Source organism: Furipterus horrens, unplaced genomic scaffold (assembly GCF_987537825.1).
Source record: "Furipterus horrens unplaced genomic scaffold, mFurHor1.1.pri manual_scaffold_3, whole genome shotgun sequence".
NCBI lineage: Eukaryota > Metazoa > Chordata > Mammalia > Chiroptera > Furipteridae > Furipterus > Furipterus horrens.
In genome coordinates, this window is record NW_028327173.1 from 175,757,625 (window position 1) to 175,785,299 (window position 27,675).

The 27,675-nt window shown below is 42.1% G+C and overlaps 1 protein-coding gene across 3 annotated transcripts in view; it reads left to right on the forward strand.

Annotated features, from left to right (window-relative positions):
- Window positions 1-27,675, forward strand: part of FBXO34 (F-box protein 34) — a 112,869-nt gene that overhangs the window by 62,940 nt on the left and 22,254 nt on the right. For 2 of the 3 annotated variants that reach the window (XM_090270911.1, XM_090270912.1), the window contains exon 3: window positions 11,854-14,399. The exons of the other annotated variant lie outside the window; for it this stretch is intronic. In XM_090270911.1, coding sequence (XP_090127037.1) covers window positions 11,864-14,002 — 2,139 coding nt within the window. In that variant the 5' untranslated portion in view covers window positions 11,854-11,863 and the 3' untranslated portion in view covers window positions 14,003-14,399. Of the gene's footprint in view, window positions 1-11,853; window positions 14,400-27,675 lie in introns of those variants that run through there. 3 annotated transcript variants of the gene reach the window in all.

The following is a 27,675-nucleotide window of genomic DNA, read 5'->3' on the forward strand; positions in this document are numbered from 1 at the left end:
TTGTTATTTGTTATTGTATTAGTTCCAATATGAACAAATATAAACCTAATTTTGCCCTGCCCTGTACCTCGTTAGATTCAGCACAAGATTAGAGTGATCCAGTTGAGATGCTTGTACAGTAGAGATAGATGATACATTTTTACTCTGTTTTCCAAATTCTGGTGGTTTCATTTAGAATATATTATCCACTCAAATTCAGCAAACATTTTTTTTGAGTGAGGCTCTAGGACAACAGTGGTAAACAGGCAGGCAAAGGTCCCTATCCTTGAGAGCTTACATTTTACTGAAATTATCCACAGAATTCCCATGTGGAATAGTGGAATTCCATGTACGTTTCTCTTTTGACCAGTTGTCCAGAGCTGCCTTTTTTTTTTTTTATATTGTATTTATTTATTTTTAGAGAGAGAGAAGGAGAGGGAGAAAGAGAGGGAGAGAGAGACATCAATGTGTGGTTGCCTCTCACACCCCTCCCCTGCAACCAGGGACCCAGCCTGCAATCCAGGCATGTGCCCTGACTGGGAACCAAACCTGTGACCCTTTGGTTAGCAGGCCAGCGCTCAGTCCACTGAGCCACACCAGCCAGGGTGAGAGCTGCTTTTTGAGGAAAGTCAGAGACAGAGAGAGTAGAATACAAGCCAGGTTTTAACATTTTACAACATAACATTATCTTTGTTGACTTTGAGTTTGGAAATAATAGATCTTTTTTCAGTAAATAAGAAACCTAGTAGTGATTTCTACCTGTTGTTATTTTCTCTTTTTATTCTAAGATTTTTGTGAATTGCAGTGGGTTTTCTAGTTTAGATTTTCTGAAATTAATATTTCTTCTCTCTTCTCCTGTCTCCCTACCTTTATTGTTGGCTGGTAGGATTAAAGTTTATTCTGATATTATTTGGTTGATTGTTAGCTACTTCTAGTCCTTTGGGAAGTACCTAATGTATAAACATGGTTACCACATATCCTATACTTTTCTTTAAAAAAAATTTTTTTTTAAAGTATATTTTATTGATTATGTTGTTACAGTAGTTCCAATTAAAAAAATTTTTTTAAAGTTTCTTTTCCCCTTGTATTTTTTAAGATAATCTCAATTTCAAGTATTTTGTTCCTTTTTTTTTTTTGACATTTAGTTTTTAATTTAGGTAATAAATGGTCCTTTACGTCAGTGCTCTTTAACCTGAGTCCATGGACCGTGATGAGCTTTAGGGAGGTGATTTGTGAATCTCCTGAAATGATAATGCCAAACCTTGTAGATGTGAGCCCTTTTCTCAGGAGAGCCTCAGTTGCTTTCAGATGAATATCAAAGGGCTTGGAGACTGCAAAAAAAAAAAAAAAAAAAGGGTTAATAACCACTGTTTTCTGTATAAATGCTATTTTAATTAATAGGAATAACATTTTTTTCCCTTCCAGACATATTTTGCAGATAGCTAAAAGATTGTCCTTCTGTTTATTTTTATTGAAGCAGCGAGCTCTTGAATCATTTGAAGTGTTCTCTTGCTCTGACTTGGATTGTATAGAGGTCATATCAAAATAGTTTTGTTTTTTTTCTATGTGATCTTAAAACATCAAACTTGAACCTGTGAGTTCTTGCATTTACCCCATTTTCTGGGCTAAATTGTGTGTTCCTCCCCGCTTCATATTTCAGAGCTGTAACCCCTAGTGCCTTGGAATGTGACTGAATTTGGATAGAGAGAGGGTGGGCCCTAATCTAATCTAACTGGTGTCCTTAGAAGAAAAGGAAATTTGAACACAGAAGAGATAAGAGGGGCATGTGTGAACAGAGGAAAGACCAAGTGAGGATACAGTAAGAAGGCAGCCACCTGCGAGCCAAGGAGAAAGGCCTCAGAAGAAACAAACTGAAACAAACTTGATGACACTTTGATCTTGGACTTCTAGTCTCCAGAACTGTGAGAAGTAATTTTTCTATTGTTCAAGCCACCCTAGCAAACTAGTACACTCATGATGAAGTAGCAGTTAGGTGACAATAAGAAGTATAGCAAAGTAACTTTTAACTATTTCTCTCTGCCCCAGTACATTTTGGGGGAAATGATAAAATATGTATAGCTTTACATAGTTCAGTACCTGAAAGAGATAGTAGGACCTATAAAATTTAGGCATAGCGTATTAATATTAATTCCTGTTCTTATTGGTCTCATTCTTTATTGATTTATTTACCATTTTACAGTTTCCCATTTGCCTGTGGTTTATTTTATCTCCTGTTCTTTAGCATTTTTCATTCTATAGAACTAATTTTTATAAATAAGCTTATTATAAATGAACACCAGAACAGCATCCCTGTGAATTCTCCCATGTGTGTGCTGTACAGTCATTCCAGCCCAGTGTTACTGTGGTAATGTCATCTGTCCTAATGCCTCTTCCAGGCTGTTAATTTTTGACAATACAAGCATACCTCAGATATTGTGGCACCAAACCACCACGATAAAGCAAGTCTCGCAATAAAGCAAGTTGTAATCCTTTTGCTGGTGGAGGGCGGGGCTTGCCTTCAATTTGTAAGAAGTGTAATAAAGTGAAACACAATAAAATGAAGGATGCTTGTATATTCATTTTTGTTGTTGTTTTTATATGTTTTTATTTATTATTTTTTATTATGGTAAGATACACATAACATAAAATTTATCATCTTAACCATTTTGAGTGTACAGTTCAGGGGCATTAAGTACATCATATTGTTGTGTAACCATCATCATCATTCATCTCTAGAACTCTCTTCGTCATCCCGAACTGAAACTCTGTCCCTGTTAAGACAGTAACGCCCCATCCCCCTCAGCCCCAGGAAACCACCATTTTACTTGTCTCTATGAATTTGACTACTCTGTATGGCTTGCATAAGAGGAATCATATAGTATTTGTCTATTTTGGCTTATTTCACTTAGCATAATGCCCTCAAGTTTCATTCATGCTGTAGCATGTATCACATTTCCCTTCCTTTTTTTTTTAAAGTATATTTTACTGATTATGTTGTTACAGTTGTCCCAATTTCTTTTCCTTTTGCTTCCCTCTTCCCACTAACCCCCTTCCCGCCAGCAATCCCACCCCGCTTAGTTCATGTTCATGGCTCATGCATATAAATTCTTTGGTTTCACCCTTTCCTGTAGTATTCTTAACTTCCCTCTGTCTATTTTGTACCTACCAGTTATGCTTTTTTATTTTTAATAATTTATTTGTTTATTTTATTTTTAGAGAGAGGGGAAAGGAGAAGGAGAGGGAGAGAAACATCACTGTGTGGTTGCCTCTCACTTACACCCCCAACTGGGGACCTGACTTGCAACCTAGTAATGTGCCCTGACTGGGAATCGAACCAGCGACACTTGGCTCTCAGGCTGATGCTCAGTCCACTGAGCCACAACAGCTAGGGCTCAATTATGCTTCTTAATCTCTGCACCATTTCCCCATTTCTCCCTCTTCCCCCTCCCAGCTGATAACCCGCCAAATGATCCCCATGCCTATGATTCTGTTCCTGTTCTGATTGTTTGCTTAGTTTGTTTTTTGTTTTTGTTTCTATTTTTTAGATTCAGTTGTTGATAGTTGTGAGTTTGTTGTCATTTTGGTGTTCATAGTTTTGATCTTGTTTTTCTTAAATAAGTCCCTTTAACATTTCATATAATAATGGCCTGGTGATGATGAACTCCTTTAGCTTTACCTGGTTTGGGAAGCACTTTATCTACCCTTCCATTCTAAATGATAGCTTTGCTGGATAGAGTAATCTTGGTTGTAGGTCCTTGCTTCTCATCGCATTGAATACTGCTTGCCAGTCTCTTCTTGCCTGCAGTTTCTTTTGAGAAATCAGCTGATAGCCTTACAGGCAGCCATTGGTAGGTAATTCTCTGCTTTTCTCTTGCTGCTTTTATGATTCTCTCTTAATCTTTAAACTTTGGCATTCTAATTATGACGTGTCTTGGTGTGATTGTCTTTGGGTCTAGCTTGTTTGGGACTCTCTGTACTTCCTGAACTTGTATGTCCATTTCCTTTGCCAAATTTGGGAAGTTTTCCTTCATTATTTTTTCAACTAAGTTTTTGATTTCCTGCTCTTCCTCTTCTCCTTCTGGCTCCCCTGTGATTCGGATGTTGGTATGTTTAAAGTTGTCCCAGAGGTTCCTGTGCCTTTCCTCATTATTTTCAATTCTTCTTTCCTCATTTTGTACTGGTCGACTCTTTTTTTCTTCCTTATATTTCAAGTCATTGATTTGAACTCGGTGTCCTTCCCTTCACCATTGGTTTTGTGTGGATTTTCCTTTGTTTCACTTAGCATAGCCTTCACTTCTTCTCTTATGTGTTTGCCATACTCAAGCATATCTGTCAAGCCTGTGAGCATCTTTATCACCAGTGTTTTGAACTCTGCATCTGTTAGGTTGTCTGTCTCCTTGTTTGTTAGGTTGGCTCTCTCCTCATTGCTTAGTTCTGCCACTGGAACCTTGATCCGTTCCCTCATTTTAGCTATACTTCTCTGTCTGCTCATCTTGACAAGATCCTGTGTTTGTTTCCTTCTGTGTATTAGGTAGAGCTGTTGTACCTTTTCTGTATTCATTTTTTGAAGTTTCTCTTTGCCAAAAATAAAATTTGAATGGTTTCTAATGATGCCTGCTTCTATTGCGAACTTGATTCAGTAAATTGGAAACTTTTAGATTTGGAAATAATGAAAGGCTAAGGATGAATGTATGTTTCTCAAGTTTGTTACCAGGGCAGGAATTCCATCAGTTTTGTTCATGCTGAAGCCTCAGGGCCTAGCACAGTGCCTGAAACTTAGCGGGCTGTTAAATATTTGGTGAACACTACATTAACCTTAAGTAAGTTAGCACTTAAGGCATCTAAATTGAACCCATAGCCTGAATTCTGCTTCCTTTCACAGTTAGATTTCTAAGTCTTCATTTATGATGTTCAGGAGTACCTTGCTAAGGAGTATCCTATTCCTGTGTTTTTCATCTGCTTCCTTCATTGCATAATGTGGTAGCTGAGATACGGCCTTTGGCTTCTGACCACGTGTGCATGCAGGTTCCTTGATGTGCTTGCTATGTGATATCAGCAGGTTCCTCAGCTTTCCTCTGCTTTGGTTTCTTCATCTACAATTGGAGATAGAGTGTTCATTTCTTAAGTTTTAGGGGGATTGTGAGCTTAGAACAGTGCCTGGCACATAATAAACATCCTAGAACTGTTAAAGCTGTTGTTATCCTAATGTGGAAATAGCTATTCTGTTCTCACTTGTTTGTTCTTTTATCTCTGGTTCTACATTGGTTTCTTTCCTTAGGTATAAAAACAGTTCTCTTTATGCAACAAAACCTTTGCCATAAAACAGACATGATTTTCTTGGTGGTAGCAGTGTTAGTTAGTACTACCCCTTTAGAGACTGTTTGGGCAGGATATATCCAGTCATGAAAATACTCACACTGAGACTCAGGAATTCCATTTCTGGGAAACTTCTAAGATTATACCGTTAAATGCACAAGAGATTGTATCCATGAAAATGGTACATTATATAATGTCCAGGGTTGGAGAGAGTGGTTTAATAAGTTCTGGCACTTAAACATTTACAGTTGATGAGTTTGAAGACCATGTAATAACATGGAAAATAGTTGCTATGAAAAGTACAGCATTGTATGTACAATATGATTACAAATGTGTTAAGTAAATACATTCATCTTAAGAATTCTAGAGGATAAGACTTTTGAGGTTTTTTTTTTTTTTTAACCCCATGGCTTCTTTGTAGAGTCTAGATTTATGCAAAGTCAGTTCTAAAGGTCCCAAGTTTGCCCTGAATTGAGAGTTCTTTATAGCTTGTTAAAACTGAATCTTTCATATTAGGTTTTAGGAATTCCAGGTTTAGTCAAAATCTGCAGAATAGGATTGCCGTAGGGTACAAAGATGAACAGACCTTCCGTGTACTCAAGGAGTAGTTTTAGAGAGTAAGACAAGTACACAAACCCCGCTATGTGATTTTAAAATTCTTTTTTAAGTTCTATTTTTTGTCCAATAACATGACAGTTTGTGCTTCTTGATGCCTAATGATTAGTTTTCTGCAGTATAGATTTCTCATGTTTACCCCTTGGAAATACTAATTTTTAACACTAATCTAATTGGCTTTCATAAGTTCTTAAAACAGGTCCCAAAGCAGCAATTTTTTTCAGTTTTCTGTTGACCATAAACCTCATTTCTTTTCCAGTAGTAATTCATAAAGTGTACCTTGACCATCCAGTGCATAGATTGCTACTTCAGCCTTGGTTCAACAGATGCTAGAGGAATGTTGTGGAAGGAAGAGTAATTAATTATTGAGCAGCTGGGCAGTCAGGACTGTGGTTTAGGCTTCATTTCGTGGGTAAGCACTATGAGTCCGATATCTGAAGCAATCCCCCCCACCTCCCATCCTCCACAACCCAGGGTTGCTGACAAGTCTTAATGTGCCCACTCTTTTGTCTGCATTGATACTGCAAGCAAACTGATTTTGTTTGGTTACTTAATATTTGTTACCCTGAATTTCGAGTTTTTTATCTCCTTTATTTTCTTCGATAAGCCGTTTTAAAATTTACTTATAATGGTGCTAATGGGGACTTTGGGATTTTTCCAAGCACTTTTTTTCCTAAGCAAAATTAAATTCTCTTTCATGTCTTCATTTTGGGATTGTATACTATGTTTAAGTGAAGAGTTTTTCAAGGTTTTTTGAGCTGAAGTCAGAAGTTACAGACTAAAAGGAAAGCTGGAATTATTTGAAAGCAGAATTTTGGCCTCTATTGGAGGAAAGCTGTTGAAGTTTTAATTGATTTATTGTTATATCTCACCTTATTCCTGGAAAGGATTTAAGGTGACAGGTACGTACAAGACTTTCTCCACACCCAAGCTTTGTGAAAGAGTTGCTAAGATTCACTTTCTCACCTTCGATTCAGTCTCCACCATGAACTACTCACAGTGCCTCACAGCAGGGCCACCAGGGATCTCAGTTGCTAACACAGTTCTGTTTTTGACCTTGCTGTCGGGTCTAAAAGTGACTGCGCCTTCCTTTTATGTACATCTTTTTCTGATTGTAACAGTGGTATATGCTCATTGCGAAAATTTTGGAAAACGACACCTATCTATAATCTCTATCCATAATACTTTTCCTCATTGAAATGTTTCTAAGACAACGGTCTTGTTCCTTTCCTCCTGTTCTCCTGTGTCAGTTTACTTACTAGATATCTCTATCTTGCAGGTGTGGGGGCTAAAAAAAAAATACTTTTTTTCTTCCATCTTCTAAGTTTTCTAGCTGAACTGATAACTCAAATTGACAGAGACAGATAAACAGGAGAAAAATCAAAAATTTTAATACTTTTGCATGGGGAATTCACTTATGCATGACAATTCCAAAGACAGACAAATGTATGACATTTTGGACAAAGGAGAAAAAGGCAGCAATGGGGGTGGGGGGTGGTAATGTTGGTATTAGATTTCTGAAACCAGAATGGGTGATTTACAGGTATTTGGGGAAGATCCAGACATACATGGCAGGAAACATTTTGCTAGGCAACTCAAAAACAATGGGACAGGCTATCTACCTAACAGGCCCCTTCCTAAAGCCCTCATTTTCCCCATACTTAATTCAAATTAGGCTACTCAGGCTAAGATGAACATCCTAAGATTTCCTTCCTGAAACAGGTTTTTCTGTCTGCATCTCTTAGGCAGGAAAGGGAAGGGGAGAAGGTCAAACATTCTTTCTGAGTCTTTTTTTCTTAATAGACAGCTTAAAATAATTGCCAAAAAGGCTTCTGGGTGGCAAAACTTTGGTTCCCTTCATAGGCAACATTTCTTAAAACTGGGCTTACCTCTGCTTCGCCTGCTCCAAGTGTGCTCAGCTATGTTTGTTACCATCTCACTAAAAGGCACCTCTTTCCATTGAAGATATGCGGCCCCATCCTTGACTTCTCTCCTTCAATTTCCATTTATAATTGGTGGCTAAAATTCTGCCTGTTCTTTCTTACTAATTGATTTACTTGTCATCTTTCCACTTGGCATACCTTAGCTTGGACTGATTATTTCTCACCTAGCTCAGTTTTCCAAAAGCACCATCTACTTCTGAACCTCTTAGGACTTCATTTATATCCCTTCAGCGCTTAGCTTAGAAAATCAGGGCTTCTCTGACCTCTTTCTACACCCTCAAGATTGAGTTTGGTGCTGGCAGCCCCCTCTCTCCTTTTCATGTCCTCCTTCCTACTGTGTGTATCCCCATGTGGCCCGCCCCGAGTCTCCCAGCACCCATACTGTCCTTGTAACACTTGTCACTCTGTTGTGATTGCCTATTTACTTTTCTGTTTCCTTCAAGGCGGAGGTTAGGTCTTATTTGTAATTGTACCAGTAATGATCAGTTCAGAGTGTTGAGTAAATATTTTATAATAAATGGATAGAAGGAAATGGGTGGCAGTTAATATGAAAAATTTTTGAAGCTGTTATGTTAGTTTTATGGTTCTGTTTACTTTAAAATTTGTATCTTAATATGCTTGGCCTTTGTTCATCTGTTCCTGTAGTAATGGGTCTGTGAAGAAGCTTCCAAAGTGTGAAGTATGGTAGTAGAACAGAGGAGTGAAAGCTGATGGGCTGGCTGGGGTGGGCTCCACCACCTGGAGTTGGGAGGAGGGTTAGGCTTTCCTGGTGGTAACAGCAGTGCCGCAGAGATAAGATGGCTGTTTAAACTAGGGCAGTTGTGCTACGGATGAAGAAGAGGGAGTGTATTAGTGACCTGGTGATTGGATGTGTGGTCAGGGAGGAGGAATCCAAGTGACTCAACTTTCTGGCTTGGTTGACTAGGTACTTGATGTTATCATTTAACTAGTTGTGTTTGTTTTTGAGATTCTTTTTGACATCCAGGTGAGTAGGTCTGCTAGGCAGGCAATAGGTATGAAGTTCGCAGAGCACACCACTGGAGGGCCATCAGTTTGTGGTCATTAAACACTACGAGAGATAACTTAGATATATGGCTTAAGTATAATAATAGTCTAGAAAAACGAAGAACTCTGAGGAACACTGATTCAGAGCAGGGGAAAAAGAGGAGAGAGCTGGGAAAAAGCAGTGTCAAAGACACTGAGGAGCTGAAGTTGAAGGGGAAATTTGGTGATTAAAAAAAAAGCCATACAATTTTTTTTTTCTCCTTTAAAGTGAATAACAAGAAAATGGGTCTGTCTTTACCCAACTGTCAGAATAAATGCTTCAATATGGACTGTCTGCTTGGTTTTTTGTTGGGCAGTTCCACCTCACCCCTGTGGAAGCAGCCCAGTACCCCGCTCCAGATCTGGAACCCCCTAATACTCGTACATAAGATCTAACACATGACCTTTAATGTTCTGCCCAAATTAAATCTAAGGTTAAAAAGATTCTGGGCCCATTCCCGGAAATTCTGATTCAGTGGGCCCAGGGATCTTACATTTTTACAAGGATGTTTCTGAGTGTTTCAGAAACAGTCATATGTAGGTGGGTGCTATAACCCTACATTTTATTTAATTGCAAGAGAGCAGGACTTTATTATGATGAACTTTAAAAAGACAATTGTGATAACAAGATTGGCAACCATGGAAACCTGCTTGGAGCTTTCTGCAGTAGGAGTTTGAGAGTTAGGTGTGGCAAGGGGAACACCACCATCTGGTGTAATCTGTTAGAGAGGCAGAGTTGTTTTATGGGTTTTTGTAGCAGATGCCCCTGGTGCCCTTCTCATATCAGTGGGGTCCACCACTGATTTCAACCAAAACCCAGTGTCTTACTTTTAAGTCTTGCCAGTACATTTCTCTTTTCTGCCTGGGGGCGGCTTGCAAAGGAAGGAAGGAGAATAATATTCCAGGCAACCTTCAGCCAGTTTGGAACTCAAGCCTCCATGTTCTGTCTCCTTCAAGAGACCCACAGAATTGTTCCTCACCCTCCAGCAGTCACCCTGATTGCATCAAATGATCTTATTAGTTTTTCTCCTTCCCTTCCTTCTGTTCCCTGGAATCATCTCCTATTTAATCCTGCTAAAACCTTATCTATTATTAATGTGTCATTTGAGCTGACTTTACAGGTTAATAAATGCAAACAAAAGCCTTCTGTAATCACTTTAGTTTCTTCTTAATGTCCCTGTCTATCAATTTAGCACCTAAAATAATGTGTGGGGGAGGAAGGCGAAGAGAACATATTGTGCAATGCAGAATGGTACACACATTGCTGAAGTTTAAATTTATCCACAGACATTCTGTAATGAGATCATTATGTGAGAATGTATTGGGTTTTTCAGCAAACTCCCATTTCTTTCACTTTACGTAGAGAGGAGTTGAAGGGATATGGAAAAACCAGAAAATTGTTGACACATAGATAGCACTAGATGTACCATTTTTGTTCATTTATCATTTTACCTATTACACACACACACACACACACACACACACATATATCTTCATCTTGTTCTTGAATTCTGAGTGGTTCTTTTGGAAGACCAAATTATAGAATATATCATAGAAGACTAAATGTTACAATGCAGAAAAGGGGAAGATCTTTATAGATTTAGGATATAAATTGCTAAAGATCTGTTTCAGGGATATCTTTTGTGTGCCTTCAATGCAAGAGTTCTCTTCACCTAGCTAGAAGATATTCATATCCACATTTGTTCTTTTAGCTGAGACTGGACTCTAGGAATTAAAAGTTGAACAGTAAAGTTGTTCTGGATGATCACTTTCATTCGTGATTAAAACTGATATCTGAAAGTAATTACCATAAAGGCTGCTACATTGCAGACACTCAGTAAAGTTTATGGAGCAAACGAGAGGAATATGCTGAATTGCCCAATTTCAGTGTCTTTGACTGGTGTCCCCATGAGTGAGAGTAGGTAAAATTCCATGTTCTTAGACCACTCTTGCCTCACTGCCACCAAACCTGAGACCGAAGGTGCTAATTTTGGTCTGTAGATTTATTTTGTAGGAGACCAGCCCAGCCCAGCCCTATAGTACTTTCTTCAGTGTGCACTGTATAGCAGTGGGCTATTTTGACATATAAATTGATAAGATCATTAGGTAAATAATCTAGTATTCTAGCCCCTCAGTTAATATTTCGATGCAGACTTGGAGAGAAAGTGACGTGTTCAAGGTAAAATTGCCCCGTGTGGTTAATTAATGATATGGCAAGGACTAGAACTCAGATCTTTGCATATAATCATCCTTTTGTCTAATTTTTAAAATGGCTCCCATCGCCACCCCAGGCCAGGGAACAGAAAAAGGAAGGTACTGTTTCTCTGAACTAGTTCCAAATGGACTGTGGGTTCCAGATTTGATTTACGATATTTGTGGAAAAATTGGCAGTTAAGAATTTAGACAAATAGATTATTTAGAAAATTAAGACTAATAGATGGGCAAAGTACATAAGCAAACAAGTGAAAAATTATAAACGTTTAAATATTCAACAGGGTGGCAATAGGTTAGAAAATAATATAACAATTTTGATAGATTTTGCAACCAATAAAATGCTGATTTCAATGACTTAAAAATAGTGTTAATCTACTAGGAATTCTGGACGAGTTCCTTTCCACTTTTTGTTTCTTCTATACTGTGCCTTTTACTTACTGGAATATATTTGGTAAGTTCAAATTTCTTTATTTTAGGCACTAATTTTCCCTACAGAATATTGACAAAATGTCAGTTTTCTCTCTCAGTCTGTTCACTGAGTCTGAAATTCACCATGGCCTATACACCATGGGAAGTGGTCTGTTTACTTTTGTTATTCTTTATCTTTTTATTAAAAACTAGCTGAAAGAGTTGGTAAAAGATTTAGTGAACTGGTAGAAAATGTTTCTAGTGTAAGTTAAAAAAAAAACTTCTCTAAAAACAAAATTAGTATCGTAATCAAATGTGTATTTCTTTCCTGTAGAGCCTCTGTTATGCACCTAAAGCCATACTGGAATCTGCAGAAGAAAGCACAACCTCTGGCCATTAGCAAGGAAACTCTGAGACCTCCCATGAGCCACCAAGAGCCTGTAAATGATGAAAAATGCAAAGCTAGCTCCATGAAATCAAGTGTCTTTCCTTCCAACTCTCCTGGTAAAGCATCATCTCGAAAGCCTTTTGGGATTCTTTCTCCAAATGTTCTGTGCAGGATGAGTGGGAAGAGTCCTGCAGAGAGCAGCTTGAATGTTAAAACCAAGAAGAATGCGCCACCTGCAACAATCCACCAGGGCGAAGAAGGGGAAGGGCCACTCGATATCTGGGCTGTGGTGAAACCGGGAAATACCAAGGAGAAAATCGCCTTCTTTGCAGCCCACCAGTGTAGCAATAGGATAGGCTCTATGAAAATAAAAAGCTCCTGGGATATTGATGGGAGAGCTACTAAGAGAAGGAAAAAATCAGGAGATCTTAAAGAAGCCAAGATACAGTTAGAAAGGATGAGGGAAATCAACAGCAGGTGCTTTGAGCCTGAGCCTTTTGCGTGTGGCATTGAACACTGTTCTGTGCATTATGTGAGTGACAGTGGGGACAGTGTCTGTGCTGGGAGGCCTCTGTCGGTCATACAGATGGTTGCCTTCCTGGAGCAAAGAGCCAGCGCTGCTCTGCTGGCTGGTTGTGCGAAAAACTGCAGTAACTCACCTGCCCTGGTGAGAGTTTCTGAGCAGTCCAGAGGTGTGCCATCAGTCTCTGAGCCCTTGTCTGCCCCAGGAGCTTGTGAAGAACCCACTGAAAGGGGGAATCCTGAGGTTGGCGAACCCCAGAGTGAGCCAGTCCGTGTCCTCGACATGGTAGCCAGGCTGGAGTCTGAGTGCCTGAAGCAGCAGAGCCAGCGTGAGCCTGGGAGCCTCTCGAGGAATAATAGCTTCCGTCGAAATGTAGGCCGGGTGTTGCTTGCAAATAGCACTCAAGCTGATGAAGACAAAGCAAACAAAGGAGCTCTGGAGACACCTGGCACTCAGGTGAATCCTGTAGGGTCTGTATCTGTGGACTGTGGCCTGTCAAGAGCTGAGCATTGTTCTCTTAAGGGGAATCAGGCCTGGGATGGGGCTTCTGGGGGCTGCCCGTCATTGCCAGCAGGTGTGAGTTTCCACGTGGATAGTGCAGCCTTAGGGGCAGGTCAGCAAACTGCTGTGAAAAACAGCAATAGATACGATGTAGAAATGACAGAGGAAATGGAGTCATCTTTTCCTCCTCAAATCTGTCCCCAAGCCACTGAGTTGCCCACAGGTGCTGTTGATTGTATGAGCAGAGAGCTCATGCCACAGAATCCTGATCAGAGAAGAAAAGAATCTGTGTGCATTAGCATCACTGTGTCCATGGTGGAGAAAGACCAGCCTTCTGGTTTCAAGTCCTGTGAAGAAGACCCACTTCCAGGAAGGCTGTTTTTTTTGCCACGTGGTCGGCACCAGTTGGACTGTTCCCAGTTGAATGGAAGCACAACAAAAGATTCTCTGGAGGCCAGCCAGCTCACAGGCGCTGCCGAGGGTGGCAGTGCCCCCGAGGGAGGAAGCGTTCCAGTTGGCCCATGCGTGCCGGCGCCAGCCTCTGCTGTGGGAAGCGCAGCACCGGTGCTTGAGGCCTCCAGTTGGAAGAAGCAGGTGTCTCATGACTTTCTGGAGACCAGGTTTAAAATCCAGCAGCTTTTGGAGCCTCAGCAGTACATGGCTTTCCTCCCCCACCACATTATGGTGAAAATCTTCAGGTTACTTCCCACCAAGAGTTTGGTGGCTCTTAAGTGTACCTGCTGCTATTTCAAGTTCATCATTGAACACTACAACATCAGGCCGGCAGATTCGCGCTGGGTCCGAGACCCACGCTACCGAGAGGATCCTTGCAAGCAGTGCAAGAAGAAATATGTGAAAGGGGACGTGTCCCTGTGCCGGTGGCACCCCAAGCCCTATTGCCAGGCATTGCCCTACGGGCCGGGGTACTGGATGTGCTGCCACCGCTCTCAGAAGGGCTTCCCTGGCTGCAAGTTGGGGCTTCATGACAATCACTGGGTCCCTGCTTGCCACAGCTTTAATCGGGCAATCCATAAGAAAGCAAAAGGGACCGAAACTGAAGAGGAATACTAAAGTCTGTGTGAGAGGTGACAAGCTGACTGGTTTTTAAAACTGCAAAACACCACCTAGACATACTGTTCAAGTTGCCTCTCCGAGTCATTGCTCTAGGAGAGTCTGTACTGGTTCCTGCAGGATGGCCATTGCTCAGGCATTTTTTAATTTACAAGCTGTACAATAAAACTGGTCTCACTGTTTTACAGTGGCGCCTCACATTTGATCCAGGGTGAAGCCCACAGTTTGGTTCACTTGGCTGTGAATAATTATGCCTGTTTCCCCAAATCAAATCCATCCTTAGAGGATGCAGACGTGCCACCATCAAGGACGTTCAGAAAAGTTCACTGCAGACTGCAGGCAATCCCCCAAAGGGGTTCCAGAAATGTTTGGAGCACCGGCACCATGTTTGCAATAAGTGAGTAGCGTCCTGTGAAAAGGAGCAGCAGTCACGGATGAAAGGAGTGCTTCCGGAGGAGAAGCCAGGCACCGCACCTTAGACCTTGTATGCTTGATCCTGTGAGGCTGATGTTTGTGGGTGGAGATGGCGCTCACGCCCTGTGGTGTTTACAGTGTATATAATGGTCGTGTTTTCATAGGGCTGTGAAAGTGCACGTTAAACCCGAGCGCCTTTACCTTAGATGAGTGCTTTTGGCCCCTCTGTAAATAACACTATTAAAAATCCAGTTGTATATAGTGGACAGCTGACTGAACAACATAATCACCACAATGCAGCTAGGATAGTGTTGCGGCTATAATTGTGTGTGTGTGTTTTTATTGTCTCCAATTTGTATATCCTGTATAAACTATGAATGTTTCCCAAATAAACTATGAATTTCCTGTATAATATATGAATGTTTCTGAGAAGAAACTCTAAAGAGTTAAGAGGTTAACCTGTTGAAAAGATACCAAATAATGGTTTAACTGGACAACCTTAAAATTAGCATAGAGAACAATTCTTCGTTATATTTTAGTGATTCAACAAGAATGAGAGATTATATAGTCAGATTATAACATTCTTGTCTACTTTATTCTGTCTGGTTACAAATTTTTTTTTAATTTCAATAAAAACATGCATCTTAAATGGGACCTGAGTTGTATATTTTTTCCCTCCTTTTTTGAAGTAATGAAGGATATTGTAAATTGAGGTGTAAGAATTAAAAACTATTTTTGAGAGGGGGGATTTTTTCTGCTGCTGAAAGAGACATCTTAACAAGCTTACATTTACGTAACCCTTTAACCCTTATTTGGAGTTTGTCATCTGCCCAGTATCCACTGTACTTCCTTGTTGGATGAGGCATCTAGGAGAGCCTTCAGCTTGCCTGGGCGTAATCAGTTAATTGTTCAGAAGTCATTAAGGACATATACAGACCTGTGGTCATGTACTCCTTGGTGGGGCTGGGAGTTGTTGGGCCCCAGAAAAATGGCTGTGGAGGATCTAAAAACTAGGTGCCTTGAAATTAACTACTCACCCAAAAACTTTGCAACCTGTGTAAGCTCTGGGATGTGGAAAAGCAAAGGTAAATGACCCAGGGGAGGGGCTGATGGGGAAGTGATGAGCGAGGGCTCTGCTGTGATGGTCCCAAAGGAGAAAGACGTAAAGATTGAGTGGGCTTTGGCCATGTCTGCCATGCAGAGTGAGGCAGCACTGGAGCCTGGTGGAGACGGGGTCCCCTGTGGCTGAGGTGGTGTGTGGCCACAGAGCAGCTTCCACGTTAGAATCCACTTTGGGTTCTGCCCTTATCCTTGGGCAGTATCTGCTCCTCCCTGAAAAGAGGCCCCTAAAACTGAAAAGTTTCTTGATGTGGAACAGTTCTGCCCTTGTCAGACATGTGATAATGATACCTCTGACAGGCAGGAGCCTGCAGGCTCATGAATGGTGTGTGACACAGGACTGAGGAGAGGCTGAGAACAGCTAACTTCGGTCTTTGGCCACTCTGGAGGCCCTTGGGGCATCCTGCCCTTTCCCCATGGGAAGCTAGAGCTGATGTCTCCACACCAGGAGGAGTTGTTGCACTGGGACCGCAGTCTGACTTGGGCATCAGCAGCGAGAACTAGAACCTTACAAATTCCAGAACCCAGGACACTTCAGAGATAGATCAGGGTCAGGAGCACAAAGCTCAACAAAACAGAAGGGCCACTTTGTGTTTGCCTGGGGCCAGGTTTTTTGACATGCTCTTGAGAATCAGGAAGCCAAGTCTGACCCAACTGAGCCTCTGCTGAGCCCGCCCCTCCAGCACAGGGGAGGGGGTTTGGGGCTGATAAGCTCAGTGCTGTGTCTGTGGCCAGTCGTTTTATCAGGGTTACAGTTTTGCAAATGTGCCTGTTCTTAATGTTGTTTTGTTTTCCCACTGGATTTTAGTAAAGTTACCAGTGTTCTTCCTCATTTGCCTAGCCGAGGTAGGGTGGAAATGCTTTTTTTTTAATTTAAAAAATTTAGTTAATATACAATATTAAGTAGTTTCAGGTGTGAAACAGTGATTAGACATTTATGTAACTTACAAAGTTACTTATATAACTATGAATGTTGGAAATGCTTTTCAATCTGAGAGGCCCCTGGGCTGAAGCTTCCAGTGCTTGTCCTCCTTCCCTGCATTTTGCTCCAAACTGGCAACATCAATGTGCCTTTCTTTGTCGGGCTGGTTACGATTCCTCACGTAGGATTAAAGGAGATAGGCACACATAGGACTTAGAGGGCAGCTTGGTGTGTGATAAGTGCCCAGTAAATGTTAGCTATTGTTATTATTGGCTCTCTGTTCTACATTTGCCCAGGGTGGGCACAGGATAAACAATGCTCTTGGTTGGTTGTCCCAGCTCAGCCATTCCGGGGCTGGTTTTCAGTGGGACACCAAGCTGCAACTCGGTGAGGGGCTGGACTTACCAGGAGCAGAGGACGTGGTAAGAGTGGCCTAACCCCGTCTCAGCATGCAGTTCTCCCTTTGGAACAACGTGGCAGGACCCAGTTCCCAGTGTTGTGTGTGTGAATGAGACAGGATTTTAGCAGGTGGCATCAGAGGGTAGCCCCTCTTTCGTCTTCGTTTCTCCCCTTAGGAGAAAGATGCTGTGCTTCAGAGCCCCCTAGTGCCAAGCCGGGGAAACCAGCCCGCTATTATTTCCTGCAGCAGCCCCTCTCTAGCACCTTTCTGCGTTGCTGGAGATTTTAGGCTTGTAAAGAGGAAACAAGGTGGGCATTGGGATCCGAACCCCCTCCTCTCCTGCCCAAATGAAGAAGACACTCCCTTAGCTTTTGCTCAGAGGTTCTGATACATCTGGCCTAGTTTTTGTCCCATCCCTCACTTCATTTGAAAGAAAAACCAGAAGCAGAGGAATCTGGAAGAATCAGAGGGCATCTTCCCCATCTCTGGGGCAGTTGGCTTTGTCCCTGGCCCAGTGGATGAGCTATCCAAAGAAGAGATGAATTGGAATTGGACAAGGGGCTAAGATACAAAAATAAATTCCAACCTTATCAAAATAGCTTTGGCTTTAAAATCGCCATGTGAAAGGATCGTTCAAAACTGACCACATAACCTCCCTTAGCACATTGATAGCTCTTTGGGACCCCACCTCATCCTGCCCACCTGGTTTGGCTGGCTTCACCCTGCGTATCTACCACGTCATCCCCCTTTTTGTATCTGCTCTCAGCAAGGGCAGCTTGGCCATGCCGTCCCCAGTACCTCACAGTATATGATCCATAAGAGGTTTCTATTCCTCTAATCACCTTAATGGGAGGGGAGCTAGCAGGTTCTGATTGCTCTGGGCTGTACCTAATTTTCCACCTAGTCAGAGAAACCTGTAGTGGAATGAAGGGATCAAGGAAGATCTTTTCCTCTGGCCACATGGGAGCCTTCTTGGTTAGGGGTGCTCCATGGCAGCCCTGTGAGTCAGTTGTGTATGTGGCATGACCTGGGTGCTGCTGTTCCCAGTGGCTCCCCTGCGGAAGGCAAGGGTTATGCATGATATGGGAGTTCCCTTCCTGGGCTCTGTTTGGTCGCCCACCCCCTCTAACTTGGACTTGTCAGGCCCTTGGACACCATTTTTAGTATATGGGCGCGTTCCCAGGTGTTTTCCATGGCTTTAATTGCCTTCGTTCCTTCTTCACTGAGCAGGCTAGCTATTAGTTCTCTCCTCCACCCCACAGCCTGCCGCAAAAACAAGGACAGAATAAAGCCAGTCTTTACCAAAGCTTTTCTTGCTGTATGCCGCGGCTGCACCATAATGAACTGATGTTATCCAGCTCCCACTGTCCATCAGAGGCTGTGCTGCTTTAAGTGCCTTCTCTGCTGTGCTCAGTGCCCGACACTCAGGGAATTTGACAGTTTCCATCCCTCTTTTTCCTTTGGGCTCAAACAAGCTAGTGTTGCAATCGGAGTTGGTGAAAGTACCTGTGTGGTAAACGAGCAAACCCTTCTATTGAAGTGCACACCCTTCCTAATTTGTGGCCATAGCTGGTATTTGCACAACCTCATGGGAAGAGTAAACATCACTGTGGTTATGCACCCTTGGGTGACTCCCAGTGTATTTATACCTAACTGGCTTCAGCAAAACCAGTTAGGCAGCACCCCAATTCTAGATCATTTGTTTGACCTTAGTGTTATTGTAGATCAACACAGCCGCTAGAGTTGGTAGCTGTGCAGTGGGAGCAGGGAGGGGCAAACATACACTGTAGCAACCTTAGTGAGAGGTGATGCTCTTTTGTTTAAAAAGCAAAACAAAACCTACCCCCTTCAAAGGCCCCACATCCGCTCTTTAGTTAGCAGAGGACGGACATCAGATCTGTTTGGGTCTCTGTCTTAAATTTTTGAATTAAGGTGGGCTACAAAAACGTTAAAAATTAGAAGTTCTAAATGTTTTGCTTTTCTCTTTGCTATGATAAAACACAGCAGGGACTAAGTTCTAAAGTTAGCAATTTGGGGGAAAGTGACCTACAGCTAAAATTACTCTTGGAAATCCTTTGTGTCCATCAGCCAGTAAAGGATGATATATACAGTGGCAGGAGATGCGGAAGTCAGGTATGATGAGGTGAGCAGTGTGCAGAAACAGACTTGGGGAAGAGCAGATCCTATCTGCCAGTTAATTGACATAGAATGACCTGTGGTATTTAAATTATTTCCTTCCTGTCTGTCCCACCCCCACCCTCCATCAGAAAATTAAAGTTGCTTTACAAACTGGAATTTTCAGATGTCTATTAAGTAGTATAAAGAGACTAATGCAGTTCTTAAAAAAAAAAATAGGTTCAATATCAATTAGTTGCCAATCAGTAAAACACAGTGCAAGGTTGTATTTAAACTGTCAGTCTCCTGCCCATTATGAGGTTAGATACTCCATTTGTACAACTGAGTGTTTGAGGTCTGGTGAAAGGGTATGGATGGAGCCAGGCCACAGTCTTCCCCTTTGTGGGACTGAGCTGTGGTCCTTCCTCACCAAACTGTCTATGCAGGCAGCTAAGCATGGTTCTCCTACAGGCTTGCCACAAACAACTCCTTCCACCCGAGCCCTGACTGCCTCTCCTCAGCAGAGAAGGTGGCTTGGCTGCTCTAGCACCCAAGCTGGGGCCTCTTGTATCACCTTTTTGATGACCAGTAGTCTTAGCCACAGGCCCCTCAACTTGCTTCCAGTCTGCACCGAAGAGGCCTTTCATTGCACAGGGTCTCAACAGGAAGCTGCTGGCACACCCAGAATGAGCGAATTCAAGGCAGGTTTATTCCAAGGGTGTAGATACAGGAGTAAGCCCTTCCCAGTATCTTTGTGGCCCAGGGCCCATATCTTTGTTCATATTGATTACATGTTGAAGTATTTCTGGATATCTTGAGTTAAAATATAATTTTTTTTTTTTTTGTAAAAAACAACTTTATTGAGGTATAATTCACATACCATAAAATTCACCCAGGTAAAGCGTACCATTGAATGATTTTTAAATTTCCTGAACTGTTCAGCCATCACCACAATCCAGTTGTAGAACTTTCTCATCACCCTTCACAATACGATCCCTAGTAGCAACAGACTGTTTTTAAGCTCCTCAGGTGATTCTAATCCTGCGGCTGGGCCTGGGGAAATGGAGGAGAGTGAGGTAAGGTGGCCCAGGGGTCCTGAGGCACCTAGTTGACACAAATTAGATGCAAATGGGATTTAAAAGCATGTAAACGAGCATTCACAGAGGCCATCTGGGTTGAGAGGAGAGCATGAGGTGGTGGTGGGGCGACGAAGGGCACTGGCTGCTGAGATGGTTTGTGGAAGCCCAGGCCTGGGTCTAGAAAGGTTCGTCTGGGCTGTGGCTAGTGCTGGGGGCTGAGGGGAAGGGATAAGGAAATAGGGGGCCACATTCCACATTTCCACCTGGAAAGAGAAGCCCATGTCTGCTCCCAATCCAAAATTCCTACCTCCACTGGAGATTAGGAGGGGAGGCTGGGGGAATGGAAACTGGGGTGGGTGTGGGAGTCTGCAAGATCCCCTGCAGGGCCCAGAGCCAGGTACCTGGGAGTCACTGTGGCAGAGGGGTGAAACGCCATCCGAGGACACACTGGGGCAAAAGAGAATGAAGGACCCGGAGGTTCTGCTTTTTCCACCTTGGTGCAGGCCTTTGAGCCTGTTCTGTCCCGCTGTGTCCAGGGTGGCCCCTGCCTGGACCCCAGAAGCACTCCCTTGCTTTACTTCTTGCAGGACCTTGCCTCTCCCATGGCTCTGCCCCCCCCCCCCCCGCCAGTCAACAGTGCCGGCCACAGTAGGCTTGGTGGAATCCCCGCCACCCGGCACCTGGGTTTATCATCATCCTGTGATTGCTCCTGGTGACTCATCCGTTTGTGCTTATATCTGGCCGTCTGTGGCTGTGGCAGGCACTGGTGCCCACAAGGGCTGGGCTGTCAACCAACACTGCAGCAGAGGCCTCTGCGATGTGCCCAGATTCCCTGGTCTGTCTCCTTCACCTTGGAGAGAGGACTTAGAGTAGAACACCCACTGGTTAGTGACACTAACAGAACTCTGCTGTAAACAATAGACCCACCTGGGCTAGTTAAAGCAAGAAAGGGATTTGTGGGAGGGTTAGAACGCAGGCTTCTGAAGCTAGACAGCAGGGAAAGAGTGCAGCCGCATGATGGGGGCTGTTCTGTAACATGCTGTGTCTGTTCTGAGGAGGTTGGTCTGGACACTGAAAGCTCAGCTACTGCTGAACCCCTGGAAGAACCAACAGCCTTGCCACTGTGTTTTTTTAGAAGCACAGGTCCCTTGGGCACAAGCTCCACTGTGAATCTCTATCACAGGCATGTCAGATTGGTGGAAGCTGGGCCACAGGACTGCATTTGATTTTGTCCATTTATAAACAGTCAGGTCATGTAAAATTCACCAGTGTGCCCATGGTTAGAGGACTTGAGTTCTGGGTTTAGCTTCCTATTGCATGACCTTGGGTCTCTCGTTTGTTCTCTGAGCCTGTTTTCTCATTGTAAAATGGGCACCAAATCTCTCCCCACTTTGCTCCCTTGAGGGCTATCATTTGGATCTAATTTTACCTTTTTACTTCTCCAATGAGCCTACCAGAAAAATGTATGTATGGGTTACACCATTTTCCATCGGACAGTGCTGCTGTAGATCAGTGCTTCTTAATATACTTAGGAATTATTGAAATGAAGATTCTACTTCAGTGGGTCTGAGATGGTACCCAGGATCCTGCATTTTTTCCTTTTATTTTAAAGTGAAATATAAAAGAAAAATAAGTTTATTGCGGTAACACTGGTTAATAACATTATCAGGTGTACAAGATTATAATCGGCACCTGTGTAACTATCGAATGCTTATCACTCTAAGTCTCATTTCCTTCTATTAACATATATTTGACCCCCTTTACCCACTTCATCCTCTCCGCACCTCCTTCCCTTCTGGTAACAACCATTTTGTTGTCGGTATTATTAGTTTGATTTTGCTGCTTTTTGTTTTATATTCCACATGAGTGAAATCATGGTTTATGTCCTTTTCCTTCTGATTTATGGCACTTAGCATAATACTCTCAAAACCCATCCACATTGTCTCGAATAGCTGTATTTCAACTTTTTACGGCTGAGTGGTGAGTGTTCCATTGTATATATATACCACACAATTTTTATCCATCTGTTGATGGACAATTGTTTTCAGGTATTGGCTATTATAAATAATTGCTGCAGTGAACATGGGGGTACATATATCTTTATAAGTAAGTGTTTTCACATTTCAGGGGGTAAATACCCAGAAGAATTGCTGAACATATGGTAGTTCTATTATTTGTTTTAGTTTGTTTTTTGAGGAATCTCCATACTGTTTTCCATAGTGGCTACACTAATACACATTCACACCAACAGTGTATGACGTTTCCCTTTGTTCCACATCCTCTCCAACACTTATTTCTTGTCTTTTGATAACAGCCATTCTAACAGGTGTGAGGTGGTATCTCATTGTGATTTTAATTTTAATTTCGCTAATAACTAGAGATGTTAACCATCTTTTCATTTGTCTGTTGGTCATCTGTATATCTTACTTGGAAGTGTCTATACAGGTAGATCATCTGCCTAATTTTGAATTGGCTTTTGTTGTTGTTGAGTTGTATGAGTTCTTTATATATTTTGGATATTAGCCCTTTATTGGAAGTATCATTTATAAGTATCCTCTTCCACTTTGTTGGTTCCCTTTTTGTTTTCTTGATGGTTTCTTTTGCTGTGCAGAAGCCTTTTAATTTGATTTTTGCTTTTGTTTCCCTTACCTTTGGTGTCAAGTTCACAAAAACACTTCTTAAGCCAAGATCCCTAAGTGTCTGCTTTTTTCTATGTATTTTATTGTTTTAGATCTTACATTCAACTCTTTAACCCATTTTTAGTTAACTTTGTATATAGTGTAAGATAGTAAGTCCAGTTTCATTCTTTTGTACATGCCTGTCCAGTTTTCCCAATACCATTAATTGAAGAGATTTTCTTTTCTTCCTGTGTAATCTTGGCTCCTTTGTTGAAAAGTAGTTGCCTACATATGTGTGGGTTTATTTCTGGGCTCTGTTTTGTTTGACTCGTCTTTTTCTCAGCCAATACCATAGTGTCTTGATTACTGTAGTTTTGTAAGTCAGGGAGTGTGGTACCTCCGGCATTTTTGTTTTTATTTTTAAATCTTCATCAAAGGATATGTTTTTATTGATTTTAGAGAGAGCCAGGAAAGGAGAAACATCAGTGTGAGAAAGAAACATCGAGTGGTTGCCTCATTCACATCCTGATGAGGAATTGAAGCCACCAGGTTAGGGAAGTTCTCTGTCATTTTTTTCAAGTAGGTTTCTAATGTCTTGCTCTCTCTTCTCCTTCCAACAACCCCATGATGGGAATGTTGAAACACTTGAAGTTGTTCCAGAGACTCCCTCCTTACACTATACTCCATTTTTTTTATTCTTTTTTCCCTTTGCTGTTCTGATTGGGTCTTTTTTGCTTCCTTATATTCCAAATCGCTGTTTTGATTCTCAGCTTCAGCTATTCTTCAACTATTCTTCATTTCACTTTGTGTATCCTTTATTTCTGACTGGTCCTTTTTTATGCTGTTGAAGTTCTAAGTTCACTGAGCATCCTTATAACCACTGTTTTGAACTCTGCATCTAGCTTGCTTGTCTCCATCTTGTTTAGTTCCTTTTCTGGAGTTTTGTTCTGTTATTCCATTTGGGGCATTTTTGTCTCTTCATTTTGGCAACCTCCCTGTGTTTGTTTCTATGTATTAGGTAGAGCTGGTATGCCTCCCAGGTTTGGTAGAGTGGCTTAATGTAGTAGGTGGTCTGTAGGGTCCAGTGGCACAGCCTCCCTGGTTACTCAAGCTGGGCACTCGATGTGTGTCACCCCCCCATGTGGTTTGTGTACACCCTCTTCTTATAGTGAGCCTTGATTGCTGTTGGCACATTAGTGGGAGGGATTTACCCCCAGGTGAATCTGCTGCAAGGACTGACTCTGACAGTCAACTGCCATGGAAGATCAACAGTTTAGGGGACTGCCCACAGAGCAGGACTTACTTGTGGAGGAGGTTGTATGATGCTTTGATGTGGTCTGAAGCTGTCTACTGGGGGAGCTGGCTCTGGGGCCTTCCAGGACAAAGTCATCCGCCATGAACTACATAGCAATCTGCAGATGGCTGCTACGAATGCTGGGCTTGGAGGTACCCAAGTGAGGCTGAGCTGTGAACCAAAGTCAGCTGCTGCTAGTGCCGCACCTGGAACCACTTGGTGAGAGGTACAGCACATGCTGAAGCCAGATGCTGATTGAGATTTTAGTAAGATCTGAAGCATGATCTAAGACAGGACATTTGTATGAAAAAGTCACTGGGAACAAGCTGGGTAGGGCAGGGCCTCAGGGAATCCCTAGGGGAAGACAAACTGTGAGCCAGGTTGATGGACTCTCAGGTATGGCGCCTGCCTACCAGCTCTGTTGGGGGAGGGCTCATGAAAGGAACAACAGCCTCTTAACAGCTGACCACCCTCCATCCCAGCCTTGATTGTGGACAATTCAGTTCTTCCCCATAGTCGGCAGCCGTCCGTCTCGAGAGACGATGGTGTAGCTTCTTAAGAGTCTATCTGCACCGCCGAGAATGGCTGTGCAGTCCGACTCGGGAGTGACATGGTATCTGTCTCCTCCCGTGTTGAATCGACATCTTGTGATGACGCTGAAGCTACAGAGCCTGGGCAGGGTAATATGGAGGGTCTGCTGTTGCCCATGCAGCAGACCCCCCCTCTCTTCGCAGCTGAAGGGTCCAAGGGAAAGACGGAGTCGATACAGCTTGGGTTCAGGTGCGCCGCAGGAGTTGCCGGTGTTGACTACAACGTCAAACCGCCTTAGGGACTCCGGCTCCGGATTTTCTGTCGGGGTTTACTCCCTTAGCCTTTCCCCTGAAGAGGTATGCCGCAAGGCAGCGGAGGTTTTTTGGAGTCAGAGTTTTCCTTCTCTGATGTACCCTGACTGGAAGATCGAACCAGCGACACTTAGCTCGCAGGCCGACACTCAATCCACTGAGCTAAACCAGCCATATGTCTCTTGTAAACTGCTACCCCAGCCCTGGAGCTCAGAGGGAGCAAGTCCATGCTCGAGCCCTTTAAGAGGAACTGCCTGGGACTCCAGATGTGCTCCATCTTCCTGAGCCACAATCCCACTGGTTTTTACAGCCAGAACTTATGGGGAATTCTCTTTCTGGCACTGGAACCCTGATCTGGGGGGCCTGGTGTGGGGATCAGACCCCTTGCTCCTCCTGGGTGAATCTCTGCAGCCAAGATATCCCTCCTAATTTTTATTTGCCACACATGGGTGTGGGACCAGCATATTCCATGTCTGCCCCTCCTACCAGTCTCGTGGCTTCGTCAATTTCCTAGTTGTAGAACTTCCTTTCATTGAAATCTGAGGCATTTCTGAATGACAGTAGTTTAAATTTTGGAGTTGTTGTGGGAGGAAGCAAGTACCATGTTTACATATGCTGCCACCTTGACCATTAGTTATATGAGTTCTTTATAAATTTTGGATAATAACCCCTCATGAGGATGTATCAATGATAATACCTTCTTTCATTCGGTAGGTTGTCTTTTCATATTGTTAATGGCTTCCTTTGCAGTGCAAAAGCTTTTTAATTTGATGTAGTCCCGTTTAAAAAATATTTTATTTCCCTTGCCCAAGGAAATATATCAAAACTAATATTGCTAAGAGAAATGCCAGAGATTTTACTGCCTATGTTTTCTTCTAGGAGTTTTATGCTTTTGGGTCTTATACTTAAGTCTTTAGTCCATTTTGAGTTTATTCTTGTACATTGTGTAAGAAGGTGGTATAGTTTCACTTTTTTCATGTATCTGTCCAGCTTTCCCAACACAATTTATTTAATAGATTGTTTTTATCCCATTGTATGTTGTCCCTTTTGTAATATATTAATTAATACAGGAGGTTTATTTCTGGGCTGTTTTGTTCCATGGATATATGTTTTTGTGCTAGTACCATGCTGTTTTGATTACTATAGCCTTACAGAAGTTTGATATTATGTAGCACGATATCTGACTTTTTTTTTTTTTTTTTTTCAAAATTGCTGTGCCTATGTTTGTCTCTGAGATGGGCCTTCTGAAGGCTATATGTAGTTGGTTGGGTCTTTTTAAAATTCATCCTGCTTCCTCTGTACCTTTTGAGTGGTAAGTTCAGTCCTCCTACATTTAAGGTGATTATTGATGAGGATTTACTACAGCCATTTCATCTTTTGTTTTGTGGTGGGTCTGTGTTTCCACTGTTTTTTCCCCTTGTGATTCATTAGGTTTATGTTAAAAAATGTTTCACACATAGTCCCTTTTCTTCTGACTGCATCTTACTTTCATTTACCTGTGCAAGTTTATCCCTTTATATGTTCATTTCCAAATTGCAGAAGTTGGTCTTTAAAAAAAAAAAAAAAAACCTTTCTCCTTTAACCTTCATCATTGTTTAATAACCTATTCTGAAATAGAGTTGCAATTTCCTGTTTCTGTCATATTACTCAAAAGTTTTGTTGACTTTGTCTTTTTGTTTCAGGTAAAAGAGCTCCTTTCAACATTTCTTATAATGCAGATCTTGTGGTGTTAAATTCATTCAGCATTTGTCTGGAAAAGTTTTTACTTCTCCATATTCAAGGGATAACTTTGCTGGATATATTATTCTTGGCTCATTATTTCTCTCTTTCAGTATTTTAAATATTTTATTCCATGTTCTCCTGGCTTGTAAGGTTTCTCCTGAAAAATATAATAATCTAATAGGGTTTCCACTGTAGTTTACAGCTGGCCCCTACCCCCCCCCCCCCGGCCCCTGCCCCAGCTGCCTTGAGAAATGTTTGTCATTAACTTTTGATAGTTTTAATATAATGTGACTTGGAGAAGGTCTTTTTGCTTTGAGGTATTCTGTTAGCTTCTTAAATTCTAGAAGGGTCCAACTCTTTCCAAAGGTTTGGGAACGTCTCATCAGTTATTGCTTTTAATATGCTCTGTACCCTTCTTCTCTTCTTACCCTTACGTTGCTTTCTAATGGCGTCAGACAGTTCTTGTAGTTCATTTTTTAAGTTCTTTTTAGTTTTTAAATTTTATTGTTTTTCTATTACAGTTGTCCCATTTTCCCCCCATTTCTCCCCCACACCCAGCCCACCCTTCTCCCACAGTCATTCCCCACCCTGTTGTCCATGACCATGGGTTATTTATACTAGTTCTTTTACTAGACCCTTCCCCTATTTACCCCTTCTCTACCCCAGCTCCCTGATAACTGTTTTTCTGTTCCTTGTTCAATTTTGTTCATTTGTTTGTGTTGTTCATTAGTCTCCTGCATTAGGTGATATCATATGGTATTTTTCTTTCATTGCCTGGCTTATTTCACTAAGCATAATTCTCTCTAGTTCCATCCATGTTGTCACAAACGGTAGGAGTTCCTTCTTTCTTTCTCCTGCATAGTACAGTAGTCCCTCTCTATATCGCGGTTCACTTATTGCGGCCTCACTGTATCGTGGGACTTAAAAAATATTATATTTAAATATTTATCGCGGATTTTTCGCTATATCAAGGGATTGTGAGGTACTGTATACGTATGTTGTTAAAGTTATGTAGGTTTAAGAGTGTAGAATATGTTTAAGAACATAAGTAGTGTTTATAAAACTGGAAAAGATTAATAAGGGAGTGGGAAAGGTTGATAAGGGGCTAGGAACGGTTTATAAGTGTGTGGGAAGTTTATAAAGCCTTA